A 20,477-nucleotide genomic window follows, 5' to 3' on the forward strand; every position below is an offset into this window, starting at 1 on the left:
GGCCATAGCAACGCTCAAAAACACGGCCTCTACTACCTGAAGCAGTCAAGGGAGGTCAGCCTGCTGGCCAGCGGAAGCTAAGCGCTGCAAGAATGGGTGGCACCAGAAATGACCTGAACGTGATTTCCCGAATGGAGAGAGACGAGTGCCTCATCGGATTAGAAATTCACGAGTGAGTAGTAAAGGCAACCCGAGAGTGTTGCTGCAAAGGTAAAAGCTCTCGTACAGCTTATCCCAAGAAATCGAAATCGAGCACCAAAACGCCATTGGACCTGGCGCATACGGACGCGTACGATCCGGTGGAGGTAGCACCCGTAACCGGATTCCGGTACTTAATGACGATTATCGATAACTATTCGAGGTACTACACGCTGTCTAAAAGAAAGTACATATATAGTCGACGAATTTGTCTACTTTGATTCACTGGCAACGGCGGACAATGATACCAGCCGTGAGATTCGAAGGTGTATTATCAGCGGAAGTCGTGCTTACTATGGGCTTCACAAGCAATTGCGGTCGAGCAGACTAAGTTCTCGTACAAGGTGCACCCGTCTTGTACAAGACGCTTATTAGACCGGTTGTTCTCTACGGGCATGAAACATGGACAATACTCGAGGAGAATCAGCGAGTGCTCGGAGTCTTTGAACGACGAGTGTTAAGAACGATCTTCGGTGGCGTACAGGAGAACGGAGTATGGACACGGAGGATAAATCATGAACTCGCACAACTCTATGGCGAACCCAGCATTTAAATGGTGGCTAAAACTGGACGGATATAATGGGCAGGGCATGTTGCAAGAATGCCGGATAACCCCTGCCCTGGAAAGATGGTGTTTGCCTCAAATCCGGTAGGAATAATACGACCAGGAGCGCAGCGAGCAAGATGGTTAGACCAGATGGAACGAGATTTGGCGAAGAGTACTCGATGTCCGAGAAATTGGAGAGCGGTAGTCAGCAACCGAGTTTATTGGAAAAACTTTGTTCAACGATTTGTCTTACAAGCCACTTAAATAAGTAAGCACGCTGTTCCGGTTAAGAGAGAAGTCGAAAGCAGCGACCAACCCGGTTCGGTCGTAAACCAAAAAGAGTACGCTCCGATCAAGTAGGAGTGTACATCAGCGAGAGGGCTTCAAAGCGCAATACCCGGTGGCCTACCGTCCGCAGTAAAACGGGGTAGCAGATCGGTATCTGGTCAATATGAACCGGTGGATAGGACCAGTGCTAACACAGCTGTATATCTTCAAATCATATCACCACTAAGATCCGTGCCAGTCAAGCCATGCGAACTGTGGAATGGCCACAAACCTGTCGAAATTGGGTACACACCCTGAAGCAGTAGAGCAAGAAGCTAAGTCTTACATCCCGGACGATGACGTTCGTTAGATTTTCCTGGCAAAACCACCCGGAAGGTCTACATCAACAGGGATGGCACGTTTGTTGAAGGCGACCACGCTGAGCCTACCAAAAGCGTTCAAGAGGAAAACACGATTGAATTCTACCCCAAACTAGGTACAACCAACCGCAGCAGAGACGCCCGATGATGAAAACGATGACGACGGCCAGAAAGAGAATAGCGGCGATGAGAGCGACGATAGCATATTCGACGATGCCGAGCATTCGAGTCAAGTGCTGCAGTCGCTACGGGACAACCGAACGTGTCTCTACCATCTGGAAGAAAGACCGTAGGATGCAAATGGAGCTTTATGAAGAAGCAAGACTGAAACGGCCAAACGGTGCAGTACAAAACCAGGTTAGACGTACCAGGCTTTACGCAGCAATACGGAACGGGCTCGCCGCTCCCGTTGCCCGTCAATCTACGCTTCGACAATCCTGAACATTGCCGACCGGGACAACATGCTGGTGCAGCACAGGACATAAAAACCGCATACTTGTGCACCGAGCTAGAGGAAGAGATACACATACGACCACCATCTACGTTCAAAATAGATGACAACATCGGATTTGTCGACAAAAATAATCGGCACCGGCTGGAACGAAAAATTCACAAAACATTCAAGCAAATGGAATTCAAGCCTGCCGACTCGGATAGGTTATGAGAAGGACGTGAGGACGCAGAATGCTAAGCGCGGACACATAATTATCTACGTGAACGACACACTCGTATGCTGCCTCACACAAGAATCCGATCCCGAAGACGCTGGCGAAGTTGTACAAATTCTCAAGCCTGGGAGAGTTGCGACTGTTCCTCGGGATTGGGATTGAAAAGCGAGACGGATACTACCTCTAGAGTCAACCTGAATACATCGACAAGATCGTAGAGCAGTTCAGAGATGATAATGCCAAGCCGTCCAATATTCCAATCGATCCTGCCTATGTCAAAAAAGCAAGGAGAAGAAAGAACTGGCTTGGCTACCAGCGAGTTGTACCGAAGTTTCCTGGGTAATATGTACGTCCTTTGCCCTTTCTTCGACAAAAGCCGCGTTCGTGGCACTGGCTCCAGGATGCCATGAGCTGCTAGGGATGCGCAAACCTCTGAAGGACATCAATGAGAAACCCGTCTACCCAACCGTCATTTACGAGGACAACTAATCGTGTATCAAGATGGTGGAATCCGAAGGTCTAGAAAGAAAGTCTTAACACATCGACACGAAGAATGCGTTTACCAGAGATCGTCGCCAACAACGGATCATTTATCTACAATATCTGACGACCACCGAGATGGAAGCCGATCTAAAGACCAAACCGTTAGCGCGGGTGAAGGTGTAGAAACCTCGATATGCGATCGGCGTCCGACGAGCTCTGAACGGTGATCGTTGACTTAGTTGAAGAGAAGTGTTGTGTGCAAATCTCAATTGCATCAGCTGAGTTTTACTTCAGTTCCTCTGCTGCTATCAGAATACTAGAATAGTTGAGTATCTAATCAGATTTGGTTGAAACTATGCTACGAAACTTTCAATAAGTGGGGGTAGATTAGCGAATGGACAATGCGTATCACTGGTTCTGCAGGATTAGAAGTGGTCCCCTAATAAAGAACAAAATTTGATACAGCAACAGTAAACATTACAAATTGGTTAGTCGAAAAAAAACTACTTTGTTTCACCCTTTTCCCCTCTCATAGAAAGGCCATTCGATCGTTTGAGCTCAGCAAACCCAGGCACAGTTCGACACACACATGTTGCCAACAAGATTACTTCCTCTCGTTTGGAGAAAAAATATAGCTGCGAACAGCACATTTTAACTGTAATAATACAGCAAACCCGTACTAAACCTTAGAACGCATTACCACATCCGCCGCACAGACAAACTCATACACGCAAATCTAAACAGACTCATTAACGTGTAAATTCACTGTTCCTTAAAAGCTACCGTAGATGAACCTATAGGAACAATAAAACAAACATTTAAAACTAAGCGTAGATACAAGCTAAAACAAATCTTCGAAAGTAAGAAATAAAAACCGAGCGCCGATAGGTAAATAGACCTCGAACTAGTTGAATTCATTGTAACTTCGAGCGACAGGATAAAAAAAAGTTATTAAACCAATATTATACAAAAAAACACAAAAAATGGAAAAAATCGCTAGTTAAAATGTATCCACTCTTACTACTAGTAGATTTAATATAGCGTTACAAGAAAACAACAGATAGAAGCAAAACAAACAAAATACACACACAAACACAAGAGATTTTATAAATCTTATGAGATATTCTCATGTTTTATTATTACTATTATAATTATTATTATTTAATCTAACTCTAAACCGCTACGACTATAGTTTAAGTACATTTTTATTAGCTTTTCGGTTTATCTGCAAGTTTGGAACAAACAAACAAACAAACAAACAAAAAAAGAAATGAACGATTTTCTCTGACTGAGATAGACAAGTAAACAAAAACACACACAAAAATCGCTCGTAATTTTGAACTGATGAACTTTTTAATTAACCAAATGCCAACACACAAAACAGCAGACTTCTAGCACACAAAATATACACAACATAACACACCCGAAACAAAACAACAACCGGAACATCATAAAAGCAAGCGGATCGGTGGCTCTGTTATTGATGGATATTAAAATATTAAACATCATCGAACGTTTCGTTTAGCTGATTTTTTCAGCCACATTCGTGCAGTCGCTGCTCCGCTGCTTCGAAAAATAGCCAGTCAGTAGAAGAAGAAGAAGCAACAATTAAAGGGTTGTACCTAACAAACAGGAAAGATAACCTCTCTCGAGCAGTTCCGGGCAATCTTGCTGCCAACAACAACCAAGCGATTTGAACGTGACGACGAATGTCGTCAAAAAAAAAGAACGGTGGCCAATGCGCAATCAATGGGAGTGCGTGCGGGGTAAAACCGAAAACAAAACCGATTAAATATGTGACGAAATAAGATAAACTGAATGTAAAATTTCATGTGAAATTATCGCAAAATGATTGCAGCGTGGTATAGTCATTGATCCGAACATCCGAATCACAGTTCTCGAAAAATAATTTGCTTTATTTCGGATAAAATATGCTTTATTTAGTGACGCAACAAACCGCGTGTTTTGTTAACTCTCTAACGGGCAACATCGTAAAAACGATTAAATCAGGCAAATGACTAGTTTTTCGTGGAAAAAATTTTAAAAAAATATCTACAGGAGCGTCAGGTAAGAAAAAGTCCTATTTTTGTTTTTCATTTTTCATATCTCACGCTCTACTTAGTTATAAACGCAACAAAAAGTCACGTGGGTTCCTGCATCAGCCGAAAATGGCGAACGGGTCTTCTTGGTGTACACAACCAACGCTGCAGCGCTGATATTGCATCCAACCATCACCTTGTTACTGCTGAGCTACGTTTGCGCGTTGCACGTGTCCAACGACGGGAGGAGAAAGTTGGGTGCCGTTAGGACGTTCGCCGATTGGAGAAACCTGAGGTGAAAAAGGCCTTTTTGAACAACTTCAATCCCGGCCACCTGGTGGAACCGTCAAAGAACAATGGACCAGCATTAATAACGCCTCCATTACGACCAGTGAAAACCCGACTCGGCAAAGTGCGCAGCGAGCGCAGGAAGTGGATTTCAGATAAAAATTGGAGGAAAATCGATGATGTATGCAAAAATGCCGCTAAAGGGCAGGGCTGGTCAGCTACTGACTGACCGTACAGAACAGCTTAAGCGATGGACTGAACATTTTGAACAACTCTTCCGAGTTTGAAATGTCAGAGACCAACAAAACCAGCAACGTATGACGCTTACAGTTCGTCGAATTAATCGTGTCAACTCGGAGGCGCCATCGCTGGATGAAATTGTAGCAGCCATCAAGAGTATGAAATCCAATAGATCGCCAGGGATAGACTGTATTTCAGTCGAAATGCTCAAAGCTAACCCATCTTTGTCAGCCCAGATGATGCATCAACTTTTCAGCAATATATGGGAAACCGCAAATTTTCCGGTGGACTGGATGCAGGGCATATTGGTCAAAGTCCCTAAGAAAGGAGGCCTAACTGAATGCGGTAACTGGCGTGTGGCATCACGTTGCTCTGTATTACTCTCAAAGTAGTCTGTTAGGTAATCCTCAACCGGATCCAGAAGATCGACGCTACCCTCCGGTGGCAGCAAGCTGGATTCCGTGCTGGCAGATCATGTGTAGACCATATCACAACGCTCCGCATTATATTGGAACAGATCAATGAATTCCAAGACTCTCTTCTGCTGGTATTGACTTCGAAAAGGCGTTCCACCGTCTCAACCTCGAAAACACCTAGGGCGATTTGGGCGTAGAGGAGTTCCAGATAAGCTAGTTCATCTCATTGAGCTCAGTACAAGGCGTTGTCGTGCATGGTGTTGCACAATGTCGTATTGCCTGACCCTATAAGAGTTATTGCTGGTGTGAGACAGGGCTATCACCGCTGTTGTTTCTCATCGTTATAGATGAGATACACTAGTGGTAAATGGGGGTAATTGACGGTAGACAAATCGAGGATTGCCTTAGAATCCTCTAACGATGGAGCAGCTAAATGGTTTCGACCTGGCCGACGACATTTTCTTGCTCCCCCAATGCTGAACCTATATGCAGAGCAAGTTAAATGACCACTCCGAGAGCTCTCAAGCAGCAGGTCTCACAGTCAATGTAGCAAAAACCAGGGTGTCGATTACCTGGAAAATCTGGGAAAACTTGGAAATGTCGGGGCAAATCATTTCAACCTGAAAAAGTCAGGGAATGGCACGGAATTTAATTTAAAGTCAGGAATTTTTGGCATGGCAAGAAAACATACCGAAAAACTTATGGCATCGCAGGATAACATTTACTTCAAGTGTCTGGCACCTTTTTATTCAAGGTCTTCGCGTATACCCGAATCAAAAAGACACGTTATTTTTACTCGCGTGCAACCAATATGCTGGGTACAAATTTACTAGAGCTTCGAAATTTCGAATTTCATGAATGTGCGACTGACCTGCATTAAACCAGATCACGTTTCTCAACAACGCACAGTGGTTTAAAATGCGTAAAACGCGAACCTCAGCATTTTCAAAGGGAAAACGTGATAAAAAGCTACACTCTTATTAGCAAAGTTGTTGTATATCATTAAAGCCAACTTTTGACAGGAATAAATTTTTGATTAATCCACCCTAAAGGGAGATAAAAAATTTATTTTTTTAATTATTCGAAAAAACAAAATATGTTCTTCAGCAAACTTGTAGAAAATAAAATTTAGAGAAATTTTGTCGAAGATACTTTGGCTCTATCTCTTTAAACAAACGGTCTACAGCATGTTTTGTATGATTAACACCTTAAAACTAAAAAAATACACTTTACTCTTTTTGATGATATTTTGAAGGCCCACTATGTTCTATAAAGTTGCTTATATTTTAAAAACACACCATTTTGCTGAAAGTGTCATAATAATATCCTGAAGTTTTATGCAGGTTTTATGACTTTTTTGATGAAAAATAGTGCTTTTTCATTCCACAATATCTCGGAAAGTGGTCAATAGTGGTAGAAAAGATGACAAACATATGAAAGGGTAACATTTTGCCTTCCACATCCTGGTTAATTCATTAGTATCCCTTGGTTTCTTCGAGGCAAAATCGTCTCTCGAAAATTGTCATTTTCAACATCTTATCGATATTTTTTTATCATGGCATTGCAAGACTGCTCGGTGTATTCACATACTAGTTGTGATAGCTCTTTTTTGAGTGAACTCTAGTGAGAGTAGATGAAAAAGAGAGCTAACAACAGTTCTAGGTCTCTTTTTCATCATGAATATTCAAATATATTACAAAAGTGTGTGCACACAAGAGTAAATTGGTTGCATATTACTCTTCCTTGCACAGGAGCAGTAAAATAGACATTTTTCTGTTTTGCTTGCTTACTTTTTTACAGTACGTCTTGTTTTTATTCCAGTACATATAACACATAGAACATTATTAACATAGAAATGCCGGAATGCTACTAACTCTTTTCTTATTTCACACTAAATAATTAAACTGGAGTTATACTAGAAGGAGAGCTATAAAAGATCTGGCGCGAACAAGTAATAAAAACGGCAGATTTTCTATTTTATTGCTCCTGTGCAAGAAAGAGAAATATGCAACCAATTCACTCTTGTGTGCACACACTTTTGTAATATATTTGAATATTCATGATGAAAAAGAGACCTAGAACTGTTGTTAGGTCTCTTTTTCATCTACTCTCACTAGAGTTCACTCAACAAAGAGCTATCGCAACTAGTATGTGAATACACCGAGCAGTCTTGCAATGCCATGATAAAAAAATATCGATAAGATGTTGAAAATGACAATTTTCGAGAGACGATTTTGCCTCGAAGAAACCAAGGGATACTAATGAATTAACCAGGATGTGGAAGGCAAAATGTTACCCTTTCATATGTTTGTCATCTTTTCTACCACTATTGACCACTTTCCGAGATATTGTGGAATGAAAAAGCACTATTTTTCATCAAAAAAGTCATAAAACCTGCATAAAACTTCAAGATATTATTATGACACTTTTAGCAAAATGGTGTGTTTTTAAAATATAAGCAACTTTATAGAACATAGTGGGCCTTCAAAATATCATCAAAAAGAGTAAAGTGTATTTTTTTAGTTTTAAGGTGTTGATCATATAAAACATGCTGTAGACCGTTTGTTTAAAGAGATAGAGCCAAAGTATCTTCGACAAAATGTCTCTAAATTTTATTTTCTACAAGTTTGCTGAAGAACAGATTTTGTTTTTTCGAATAATTAAAAAAATAAATTTTTTATCTCCCTTTAGGGTGGATTAATCAAAAATTTAATCCTGTCAAAAGTTGGCTTTAATGATATACAACTTTGCTAATAAGAGTGTAGCTTTTTATCACGTTTTCCCTTTGAAAATGCTGAGGTTCGCGTTTTTCGCATTTTAAACCACTGTGCAACGGTTGGACCGATTTGATCAATTTTGGTTACAAAGGAAAAGGCTCAAGATCTAATCTAATCTAATCCTCGATATTATTCGGATATTTGGATCAAAAGTTGTGTATAGAAATTGGCTTATTTTGTACGGAAAGTGACATTACTACTTACTTAATCAGCTCCAGGCCGTGGTTTCCTCTGCTGTACGAAGAAGTCGTCTGCATTCCACTCGGTCCATGGCCGCAATTCGCCAGCCACGTAGTCTGCGTAGAGTCCGCAGGTCGCCTTTCACTTGATCGATCCATCTTGCTCGCTGCGCGCCCCGCCGTCTCGTTCCAGTCGGATCGTTATTGAGAACTTTTTTAACCGGGTTGTCGTCCGACATCGTCACGACGTGCCCAGCCCATCGCAGGCGACCGATTTTTGCGGTGTGAGCGATGGATGGTTCCCTAAGCAGCTCATACAATTCATGGTTCGTTCGCCTCCTCCACGTTCCGTCTTCCATCTGCACTCCGCCGTAGATGGTGCGCCACGCCTTCCGTTCGAAAACACTAAGAGCGCGTCGGTCCTCCACGAGCATAGACCATGTTTCATGGCCGTAAAGGACTAGCGGTCTAATCAGCGTCTTGTAGATTGTTAACTTCGTGAGGTGGCGAATTTTGTTCCATCGCAGCGTCTTTCGGAGTCTCAAGTAGGCACGATTTCCTGCCATAATGCGTCTTTGTATTTCTCTGCTGTTGTCGTTGTCTGTGGTAACCAGTAAGCCCAGATACGCGAACTCTTCTACCACCTCGATTTCATCACCGTCTAAATGAATCCGGGGAGGGAGATCAGCATTCACTTCTCTAGAACCTCTTCCTTTCATGTATTTTGTTTTCGATGCATTAATGACAAGTCCAATCCGTTTGGCTTCAGCTTTCAGTCCGATGTACGTTTCCGCCATCCTCTCAAAGGTACCTACGTGTAATGATGTCAACGTCGTCTGCGAAACCAAGAAGCTGGACGGACTTCGTGAATATCGTGCCACTCGTGTCTATACCCGCTCTTCTAATCACACCCTCCAAAGCGTTGTTGAACAGCAAACATGAAAGCCCATCACCTTGCCGTAACCCTCTTCGAGATTCAAAGGGACTCGAGACTGCCCCTGATACTCGAACAACACACATTACTCGATCTATCGTCGCCTTGACCAATCGCGTTAGTTTATACGGAAATCTGTTATAGTGCATAATTTGCCATAGCTGTATTCGCGACATTTCTGCAACACTTGCCGAAGCGCGAAAATCTGGTCCATGGTGACACGGGCACCCATGAATCCCGCTTGATATTGTCCCACGAACTCGTTTGCAAATGGTGATAATCGACGACATAAAAATGAGGAGAGTACCTTGTAGGTGGCGTTCAACAGTGTGATTGCGCGGTAATTACAACAATCCAATCTGTCGCCCTTTTTATAGATCGGACACACGATGGCTTCCGTCCACTCCTCCGGTAGTAGCTCCTCCTCCCAAATCTTGACAATGACCCAGTGAAGCGCTCTAGCCAGTGCGTCACCACCGTATTTTAGCAGCTCGCCGGGTAGCTAATCAGCCCAGCCGCTTTATTGTTCTTCAGCCGACCGATCTCTTCTGGTACCTCCTGGATGTCGGGGACTGGTATTCTGTCGTCTTTTGCACGCGCTCCAAGATCTATTGCCATATCGTAACCTTCATGTTCAGCTACATCGCTGTTAAAGTGCTCGTCATAATACTGCTTCCACCTCTCGATCACGTCACGTTCGTTCGAGAGAAGATTACCGTCTGAGTCCCGGCACATAGCCTTTACGCGAACGGTTTAACTTCTCGTAGAACTTCCGTTTATCGTTAGCACGGTACAGTTCTTCCATCGCCTCGCGATCTCGTTCTTCCCATTGGCGCTTTTTCCTCCGGAATACCGAGTTTTGCCTGTTCCGTGCTTGTTTATATCGCTCCACATTCGCCCTCGTACGGTGTTGCAGCATTCTCGCTCGTGCTACATTCTTTTCCTGCACTAATTGCTCGCATTCGATGTCGAACCAATCGTTTTTTCGGTTCGGATTCATTGTTTCTAGTGCCGCTAGAGCAGTACTACCGATGGCGGTCTTATTGCCTGTCCAACCATCTTCAAGAATTGCTGCGGCAAGTTGCTCTTCCGTTGGTAGCACTGCTTCCAGCTTCCGCGCGTATTCCTGGGCAACTCCGGTGTCTCGTAGCTGCTCGATGTTGGGTCGTGGTGTACGACTTCGACGCGTGTTATGCACCGTCGAGAACTTTGAGCGCATGCAGACTGCAACTAGGAAATGGTCCGAAACTTTATTCGCACTGCGGTAGGTGCGAACGTTTATAACATCAGAGAAGAATTTACCGTCGATTAGAATATGGTCAATTTGGTTTTCTATTCGTTAGTCTGGTGATCTCCAGGTGGCCTCGTGGATATATTTGCGGGGGAAGAAGGTACTTCGGACTACCATACCGCGGGAAGCTACAAAATTTACGCATCGTTGGCCGTTGTCGGTCGTTGCGGTATGCAGGCTGTTTGGTCCAATTACCGGTCTATATATAGCTTCCCGTCCTACCTGCGCGTTCATGTCACCGATGACGATTTTCACGTCCCGTCGCGGACAGCCATCATATACCTGCTCCAGCTGCGCGTAAAACGCCTCCTTCTCGTCATCGGGTCTCCCTTCGTGAGGGCAGTGCACATTGATGATACTGTAATTGAAGAAACGGCCCTTAATCCTCAACTTGCACATCCTTGCGTTGAGCGGTTTCCAACCAATCACACGCTGGCGCCTCTCTCCTAGTATTATAAAGCCGGTTCCCAGCTCGTTGGTGGTGCCACAGCTCTGGTAGACAGTAACCGCTCGATGCCCGCTTTTTCATACCTTCTGTCCTGTCCAGCAAAGTTTCTGCAGTGATACGACTTCGAAGTTTCGGGGATGTAGTTCATCATAGATCCTTTCGCAACCCGGGAAGCCGAACGATTTGCAATTCCATGTCCCGAGTTTCCAGCTGTAGTCCTTATTTCGTCGCGTAGGTCGACGCCGATTGTTCCGATCCCTATTTTCTTCTTCGTTGCTGGTAACTTTTTGTATTCCAGGGCGGCTTGTTGGGCCTGCCCCTAACCCCCTGTCTCGCCGGAGGACCATCGTGCAAAGCACTGTTTAGAGTCCCTGCTGGCGTAAGGACGAGTATAATAATCAGCCGCCCCTAACGGTCGCATGTTGGATCTTGTGTTTTGTTCTGCGGATAGTTTACTTACGGTCGATAGCTGTGACACACCGCTGCTTCCCGGCGACCCGCACCACCTACCTCTTGTACTATCTTTGCCTGTTCGAAACAATACTGCCGTTGTAGACACCGTTGGTGGTGATATGAGTAAATTGAATTACAGAAAAATCAATTTTGCTGATTTGACCGAATACTTAGCGCAAACTGATTGGAGTGCCTTACTCTATTGCGATGATGTTAATGAAATGGCTTTACGGTTTTGCAATATCATTTCTCAGTGGTTGAGTAGGAATGTCCCATTTGTAAAACAGCCCGCCACCCCGCCGTGGTGCACCCCTCGTCTACGGCAACTGAAGCGGGAACGTAACCGTGCTCAACGTGCTCGTCGCCATCGGAGAACGCCATTGACTCAGTTCAATTTCAAACATGCTAGTGATAAATATCGCCGCCTGAATGCTTCATTGTATAAATCGAATGTACTACGATTGCAAACTGATCTTAAGAGGCAACCGAAAAACTTTTGGAATTTTGTCAACTCCAAACGAAAATCCTCTTCGATTCCTTTGAACGTTTGCTACGATGGTGTTGAGTCCAATTCAACTTCTGACTCTTGTGAGCTGTTTGCGAAATTCTTCGCTTCCGTCTGTGCTGATGAAAAAGCTACTAATAGTGATGCTGAAATTGCGGCTGCGCACGTTCCAGCCGATTTGGTGGATTTGGGTTTGTTCAGCATTATAACCTACATGGTCATAACCGCCACTAAAAAATTAAAGCGTTCGTTCTCTGCGGGACCTGATGGGATTCCAGCTGTAGTTTTGAGCCGTTGGATAGCGGTGTTGGCCAATCCTTTATGCTTCATATTCAATAAGTCATTCGCACAAGGAAGATTTCCCGAAGTTTGGAAGGAATCGTTTATGTTTCCAGTATTTAAAACCGGCGACCGTCTCAACGTAAGGAATTATCGAGGAATCACTAGCCTTTCTGCAGCTTCTAAACTGTTTGAGATAATTGTGAGTGGTGTAATACTGTCCCGCACTAAGAACTATATTTCAACGGTGCACGGTTTCATGCCTGGTAGATCTGTTTGCACTAATTTGCTGGAGTTTACATCGATGTGTATCTCACATATGGAGGACAAGAAGCAAGTTGATGTTATCTACACTGACTTGAAAGCAGCTTTCGATCGAATTGACCATGCAATACTATTACGAAAACTGTCTCGACTTGGTGCCTCCCAACAGATGGTTGAATGGCTGAACTCATACCTCAGTGGTAGGGTACTTCGTGTGAAACTGGGTAGTAGTATTTCATCGGTGTTCACCAATAAGTCTGGAGTCCCTCAAGGAAGTAACATGGGACCTCTACTTTTCTTGCTATTCTTCAACGATATTGCATTGCTGCTGGGAGTTGGCTGCAAGTTAGTGTACGCCGATGACCTGAAATTGTTTGCTTCGATAGGAAATATAGACGACTGCCGCCGCTTGCAAGATTTGCTTGATTTATTCACTGACTGGTGTAAACGGAACTGGCTCATTGTAAGCATAGCTAAATGTGAAGTGATGTGTTTTCACCGCATCAAAAACCCGATCACCTTTGGTTACACTATCGATGGTGTTGAGTTACGCAGAGTGGACCGAGTTAGTGACCTCGGCGTCTTGCTGGACACCAAACTGACGTTTAATCTACATCGTGAGTTGATTATCTCCAAAGCATCTCGACAGCTAGCCTTCATCTTTAAAATTGGTCGGAACTTTAAGGATCCACACTGTCTTAAATCATTGTACTGCGCCCTAGTACGTCCACTACTGGAGAATTGTAGTCTTGTTTGGTTTCCTAAACAGCTAACATGGAATCTTCGGATTGAACGTGTGCAACGGAGATTTATCCGACTAGCATTGCGACACTTGCCCTGGGAACATCCGGATATCTTACCTGCTTACGTAGATAGGTGCCGTTTACTCGACTTGGACACCCTTGAACACCGACGCAAGATGCAACAAGCAATATTCGTAGCAAAAACTATCAATGGCGAAATCGACTCTCCAAACTTACTTTCCATGATTAATTTTCGCGCATCACAACGACCGTTGCGATCAACTGGACTAGTTCAATCGCAGTTTCATCGGACGGCGTTCGGATATAGCGAACCGATAACTGAATGTATCAGGACCTTTTCTAATGTAGAGGAACTTTTTGACTTTGGTTTACCGTCACACTTGTTTGCAGAGATTGCGTAGAGCTTATTTAGAATAAGATTTTATTCATGTAGACAATTTTAAGGTTAGATGAATTATATATAATAAATAAATAAATAAATAAACATCGAGAACAGACACTGTTTGAGCCGCACCTCCTTGGTGAACAGACGCTCGTGTTTGATTATCTCCCAGTCGAGATTCTAACATACGGCGACTGGCTTATTGAGCCAACGTCACACATCGAAGCCAACTGGCAGGGAGGGTGCTGTGCTACTAGTGTAATAATTATATCTACTGAAATCCAAAGTTGAAAATTTTTCAGCTTTAGAAATTCACGTTTCTCAACAGGCCAAATCATGCAGATTGCTGAGTTAGTACTGAGAAGTCCAATTGACAAAACCCGCATTTGTTTAGCAGTTTCCTTACCGAGTACACGTTGTGAACTCCATCCGTATCGACATAAAACATGGCTACAAATGTGTTAGTCTATCCACGAAGAGTCCTACTTGGCATGCGTTTATTCCTTGTTTTTGCATGTACTCCCACGTGGCATCTATAACATTTTTGATACTACCAGAATCAATCAATACCTGAATTAACCCTCCGTTTTTAACCGATGTAATTCATCTCCAGCATCTATGTTGCAGATAAAACTTGGTCGGCCATTCTGTTTGTCGGTATTATCAATAGTAGAGCTTTTTCCAGACATTTCCGAAGCAAACATCCAACTACTGCTCGTCGCCAGAAGAAATGAATAGCTTTTCATGAAGCTTTTTCAGTGGAATTGGTTCGTCACTCTACAATCTCGTATTCAAGGTTCTACAATTCGGCTACGGATAGTTCGTTTTGTAGTACAGCTTGATTTTGAATCGAGTTTGGAACCACATATCACACGAAAAGAAGATTACAAATTAATCATTTAAGAGGCTTTCGGAAGCGGCAAAACGAATTGCGAATAGTTCATTTTCGTCACTACCTATACTCTATTGTCTCTAATGTCTGTCACAATCTAACTAACCCGCACAACAGCCCTTAGCTTGGCCGACCGACTCCGTGGATTTTCCTCTACTTCCTCGTACGAAGGAAGCACTACCGGTTTCGTTAGCTGATGCCAAGGCGACCGCATCACACTCTCCATAACTTCCTGCTCGTGGCAGATGGTGTGGCTATTGTAACGCAACGGTAACTTATTGGCCATATCGCCCATTATGTTTCCCATCACGTGCCGCTTCACAATGGTGTCCTCTAGTGAGTGAAAGGTTATCGTTATCATTTTACCGTTTATCTTGAGGTAGTGCTTCGCAAGCAGCATGGCGTAATTAATTTCATTCAGTTCGTTGTTCACAAAAATCCGCAGTGCTTGAAATGTTTTGGTCGCCGGATGGCTCACCCGCTGCAGTTTATCCATACGCTTTTCGCTACCACAGCACAATTGCACCAAATCCGCTAGCTCTTTGGTGGTCTGAATCTTTTTTACCGCATGCCGAGTTTCTACGATCGCCCTAGCTATTTGCTTTGCATGCTTCTCTTCACCATATACCTTTAAAATACGAGCGAGGTCTATCTGATTTATCACCGCAAGAACATCCGCTGCTGATGGTTCATCCGGATACCGATCCTTGTCCATGCGCATATCCAGTGGCCCATTTTTACTGATTGAAAACCCTCGTGAACCTTCATCGAACTGCATCGAAGAAGCACCAAAATCAAAAATCATTCCATCAACGCTTCGCTGCTTTATTTCCAACTCATCTAACTGTCCGGGCAACTCGGAAAATTTTCCTAAAATAGGAAAAATTTGACCGGGATGCTCAGCCGCTAGATTTTGCGCCATTCGGTAGGCCACCGGATCACGATCCAATGCAACAACTTTCGCCTCAGGAGCGGCTTCCAAAATTGCTCGTGTATGTCCACCAGCACCGAAAGTCATATCAATGAACAGTTCGCCATTCTGCGGTTTTAAAAATTGAATCGTCTCACGGGCCATCACCGGAACATGCTGAAGCGGCTTCGTACAATAAAATTTCCCCCAAAACCCATCCCTTACCAAATTGCAACTTAACCTACAACGAAACATCCTCCCAGAGCGGGTCGATTACTCCTTTTCTTTTTTCAGGTACTCCAGAAATTCCGATGAAAGAATGTCACGACACTGCTCGCCCGTCAAACCGGTCGCCGTCGAGGTGTACACTCTAGGGTGTGCCTTCCGGTGGACGTCGTTTGCGATGTTCTCCAGGGCACGATGCTGCCGCTGCAGGCGTTCCTCGTTGACGGCAATAATGTTCGAACTGCCTAGGATGGTCTGCAGCTGGTCGCGCAAATATTGTCCCAAATCACGGCCGGCTTTGCTCGGATCGACGGGCCAACGTTCCAGCAGCTTCAGGAAGCGATTGTAGTGGGTGGACATGGCCCGGCGGAGCGGCGCTGCGTTAGGAAAACATTATCGTTATTGTAGAAACAGATATTTAGATCGGATTATTTGAAGTTTGTTCAATGCTTACGGAATGTTAGGCTTTCCTTGAGCAAACAATGAACGAAGATTTCGAGCGTGTAAACAGGGTTATTTCACTTTTAAAAATTTATGTAATAAGCAAATAAATACTTCGAATTTTACAGTTTTTGTGCTGTAGCGTGCTGTATGACTGGGGCTGCTTTTGTTTGATTCTGCTCTGCTTTTAACAGCTGACAGATGACAAAAAAAAATTATTAAGCACGGTGTACACTCAATCACTGAGAGCAACATTAGCGGTCACCTCTGACGAAAACTTTTTTGGTAGAATGCAGTTGTATACAAGAATGCAGCTTTGGACAGAATACAGAAAAATCAAATGGAAGTGTCCAAATTATCTACAACCTACAGCGGCAGATTTGGTTCTAGCTGCTCGAAATCCTCCGAAAATGTAGCGCGATTTTCTCCGATCAATGAACATTTTAAATATTGGTGGTGGAAATGCGGTGGTCGTCGAGAATTCAATTGACTATAATGCACTGCTGTTTTATTATACAGTTTTTGACATATTTTCTCGTCATTCTCCGGTAATGACAAAACGGCGGAAATATTCACACAGTTATCCAGAATGGTTCACACCGGCGCTTATAAATTTAATGAAGGAGAAAAGAGCAGCTGTGAAACGAATGCGTCGGTCGCTCCTTCAAACGAAAACGTGACAAACTACAAACAAATACTGAGAATGTTTAAGGCTGCCCATCGGAAATCGCATCAGGTTCAGGGTTGCCAAGTGGCCGGTTTTTGGCCGGCACAACCGGTTTTTCACTCGTAAAGCCGGTGGCCGGTCAATCCTGCAAAAAGGCCGGTTTTCCGACATACGAAACCGGATTTGTACTTTTTGCCTGATTTGTTAAATTTTCTGATAAATTTATTAGCAATTCTGAGTAGTGGATCATAGAAGGACACCAGTTTTGCAGTGACAATACTTTGGTTCTGGCGGTAATGTACATTAATTTATCCACTAGCACCAGAAGCAAGTAGTTGTCGCTCTGAAACTAGCTATCTTCAATAATCCATTCAATGTGCGTTGTGGTTTCGACTGTGATGTCCTACCGTTCGCTATCTCCACAACTGACTGTTCACCACATTTACACGAGAAACTGTTAACCGACTTCCGGCGACTACCCAAATAAAATGTCATTAACGCACATTACACATTGCAGGTATTCCTCTAACAATACGCATCCACGACACCCGTTCAATGTATCATTAGCGACTGGCCATTTTCCGGAAATCTGGAAAAATTCGCACATCACTCCAATACATAAGAAAAGGGCTAGAGACAATGTGGAAAATTATCGTGGAGTTGCTATCCAATCAGCTATTCCGAAACTTTTCGAGTCGTTAGTTTACAGTCGCCTTTACGACAATGTAGTTAACCGTATTTCTCCTGTGTAACATGGATTCCTATAGAAAAATCAGTTGCTACAAATCTCTTTCAACTCAGCTCTACAGTTACAGATCGCATTTCAAAAAGATTTCAAGTGGATTGCATATATACAGATATGAGCAAAGCATTTGATGCAGTATCTTGGAGGCTGTTAAAGATTTCGGCATTCGTGGGAACATGAATCATGCTCAACCTGCTGCAAACATGAATAAGTGCTCTGTTATGACTTTCACCAGAAAAGCTAATCCTGTGATCTTTGATTACGCATACTGAGGCAATGTTGTTCCGCGAGTTGAATTTGTCCGTGACCTGGGAGTAACCTTTGACCGCTCGCTCTCCTTCAATAGGCACATTGACAATGTCATCAATCAGAGTCTAAAACTTTACGCACCTGTCCGAAGATTTGGTCGTGATCTCGATGACCCTCATGCAGTACTAGCGATCTACAAAGGCCTCGTCAGAAGCAAGCTCGATTTCGCTAGCGTTATTTGGCGCCCGCAGTATCAAACGCACATATACCGTATCGAAGGGATTCAGAAGAGATTTGTAAGATTCGCTCTCTGGAATCTCGGACGGAACGGAGAACAACTACCGCCTTACCACGATCTCTGTTCTTTGGTGGATACTGATACGGTTCATTCGAGGCATAAGATAGCCGATATCATATTCTTCATGAAGAGAATGTCAGAACGAACAAACAGCCAAAGCTTTTCTACATACCGATCGAATCTGTTTAGAAATTTCTCTCCGTTCAGAACCAAGCTATGTATGCTATAACACATGTCGATCTAAATGCAGAATTTGATTTCTGATCAAAACAGACCCGATCAGAACATAGAATCAACAAGGCGAATGTTTAAACACTCACACAGCAGTTCTTCGATGAACACCTCAATGGCAAAGTCGCAGAAGGAGGCGGAACGGAAATCAATCTAGGAACGCCCATGGAAGATAGTAATGTCCTAGCACCTGATAAGCATAAGCATAAGCATAGGATACCGCCCGTGTGCTGCTACTCCGTTATTGACCAGGACCGATGAAAATTGCAAAATGATGGTTGGAAAAAGCATACTTGGGACAGTACGCTATTTTTCATTGTGTAACCTTATCAGGTCCCTGCACGCTGATCAATACCGACGCCGGCCACGTCCGAATGCGGGTCCTGGTGGGATGGAAAGGTATGTTAGTCCAATACTTGTTGCTACTAAAGACCAGGGAATCCTCTGCATCTTCACAAGTATTTCGGGAAAGGAATTGTTGTTAGTAGATGGGCGGAGCTAGATGGATAATGTAAGTATGTAAGCATCAGTCATATGAGACTAACCTGGATATTCGAAAATTTTCTTGTAAAGCCAGTAACTACAAAAATTAAGATATAAAAAATACCTTTTCAACAAATTTAATATAATGCCAATGGTGCTCATATACAACCATAATTTAATTTATATCGAAAAATACTATGCACATGCGAGATTTACGGCTCAAAAACCACGTAACAACTTGAACTTATCCGCGATCAGGGAAATCAGGGATAATGAAACGAGTCAATATAGTCCCTAAGTTGATAAGCATTTCCTCTTACCAACGCTAATATGCAGAGATATAGCGCCCTACACGCTTATAGCGCCCTACACGCTTAGTAATGTCCTAGCACCTGATCTCCAAGAAGTCGAACGAGAAATCAGGCTGCTGAAGACCAATAAAGCCGCTGGCAAGGACCGCCTACCGGCGGAGCTTTATAAACATGGCGGAAAAACGCTAGCAAAGGCTCTACACTGAGTTATTTCGAGGATTTGGGAGGAGGAAAAGCTACCGGAGGAATGGATGGAAGGAGTGGTTTGTCCCATCTACAAAAAGGGTGATCGGCTAGACTGCTGCAACTATCGTGGTATTACGCTGGTAAACGCCGCCTACAAGGTGCTCTCCCAGATTCTGTTACGCCGGCTGTCACCGATAGCACAAGGTTTCGTAGGGAATTATCAGGCGGGTTACATGGGGGCTCGCGCAACTACGGCCAAATTTTTACTATCCGACAGATATTGCGAAATGTCGGGAGTACAACGTGCCCACGCATCACATCTTTATTGATTTCAAAGCAACATACGATACAGTCGATCGAGACAAGCTATGGCATATAATGCACGAATACGGTTTTCCGGACAAACTGACGCGACTGATCAGAGCTACATTGGATCGAGTGATGTGTTTCGTACGCAGTTCTGGGGCACTCTCGAGTCCCTTCGAGACGCGACGGTCTATCCTGCATGCTGTTCAACATCGCTCTTGAGGGGGTGATCCGACGAGCGGGCATCGAAACGAGAGGCACGATTTTTACCAAGAGTAGCCAACTTCTAGGCTTTGCAGATGACTTCGATATCATTGCCAGGAACTTTGCGACGACGGAGGCAATCTACGCCAGACTGAAAACGGAGTCTAGGAGAATTGGGCTAAAAATAAATGCGTCGAAGACCAAATACATGAAAGGAAGAGGCTCAAAGGAAACAAAAGCGCGCCTCCCACGGACGGTAACCGTTGACGACGACGAACTAGAAGTGGTAGAGGAGTTCGTGTATTTGAGATCCCTAGTGACCGCGGACAACAACACTAGTAACAAGATCCAGCGGCGCATCCAAGCGGGAAATCGGGCCTACTTTGCCCTTCGTAAAACGCTACGATCAGGAAGCATACGCCGCCGCACGAAGCTAACAAAGTACAAAACCATTATTAGACCGGTAGTTCTTTATGGAGTTGGTAGTTCTTTATGGACGTCTTTATGGAAGCCGTGACGCTGCTTAC

The 20,477-nt window shown here is 43.8% G+C and overlaps 2 protein-coding genes across 2 annotated transcripts; both read right to left on the reverse strand.

Annotated features, from left to right (window-relative positions):
* Positions 1–14,756: 14,756 nt before the first annotated feature.
* Positions 14,757–15,859, reverse strand: LOC128743933 (probable methyltransferase-like protein 15 homolog). The gene has a single exon (XM_053840642.1). It carries the CDS (start codon positions 15,857–15,859, stop codon positions 14,792–14,794), a length of 1,068 nt encoding a protein of 355 aa, XP_053696617.1. The 3' UTR covers positions 14,757–14,791.
* Positions 15,860–15,877: 18 nt separating this feature from the next.
* On the reverse strand, positions 15,878–16,417 carry LOC128743938 (ubiquinol-cytochrome-c reductase complex assembly factor 2). Its single transcript, XM_053840654.1, has 2 exons — positions 16,284–16,417; positions 15,878–16,206 (listed from the first exon to the last, which is right to left on the reverse strand). The coding sequence occupies exon 2, from the start codon at positions 16,187–16,189 to the stop codon at positions 15,878–15,880; it is 312 nt and encodes a 103-aa protein (XP_053696629.1). The 5' UTR covers positions 16,190–16,206; positions 16,284–16,417.
* Positions 16,418–20,477: the final 4,060 nt, after the last annotated feature.

Source organism: Sabethes cyaneus, chromosome 1 (genome assembly GCF_943734655.1).
Source record: "Sabethes cyaneus chromosome 1, idSabCyanKW18_F2, whole genome shotgun sequence".
Classification (NCBI taxonomy): Eukaryota; Metazoa; Arthropoda; class Insecta; order Diptera; family Culicidae; genus Sabethes; species Sabethes cyaneus.

Bases quoted from the DNA above. Each gene is read 5' to 3' on its own strand.
- LOC128743933 (XM_053840642.1), bottom strand. From the start codon at position 15,859: ATGTTTCGTTGTAGGTTAAGTTGCAATTTGGTAAGGGATGGGTTTTGG.
- LOC128743938 (XM_053840654.1), bottom strand. From the start codon at position 16,189: ATGTCCACCCACTACAATCGCTTCCTGAAGCTGCTGGAACGTTGGCCC.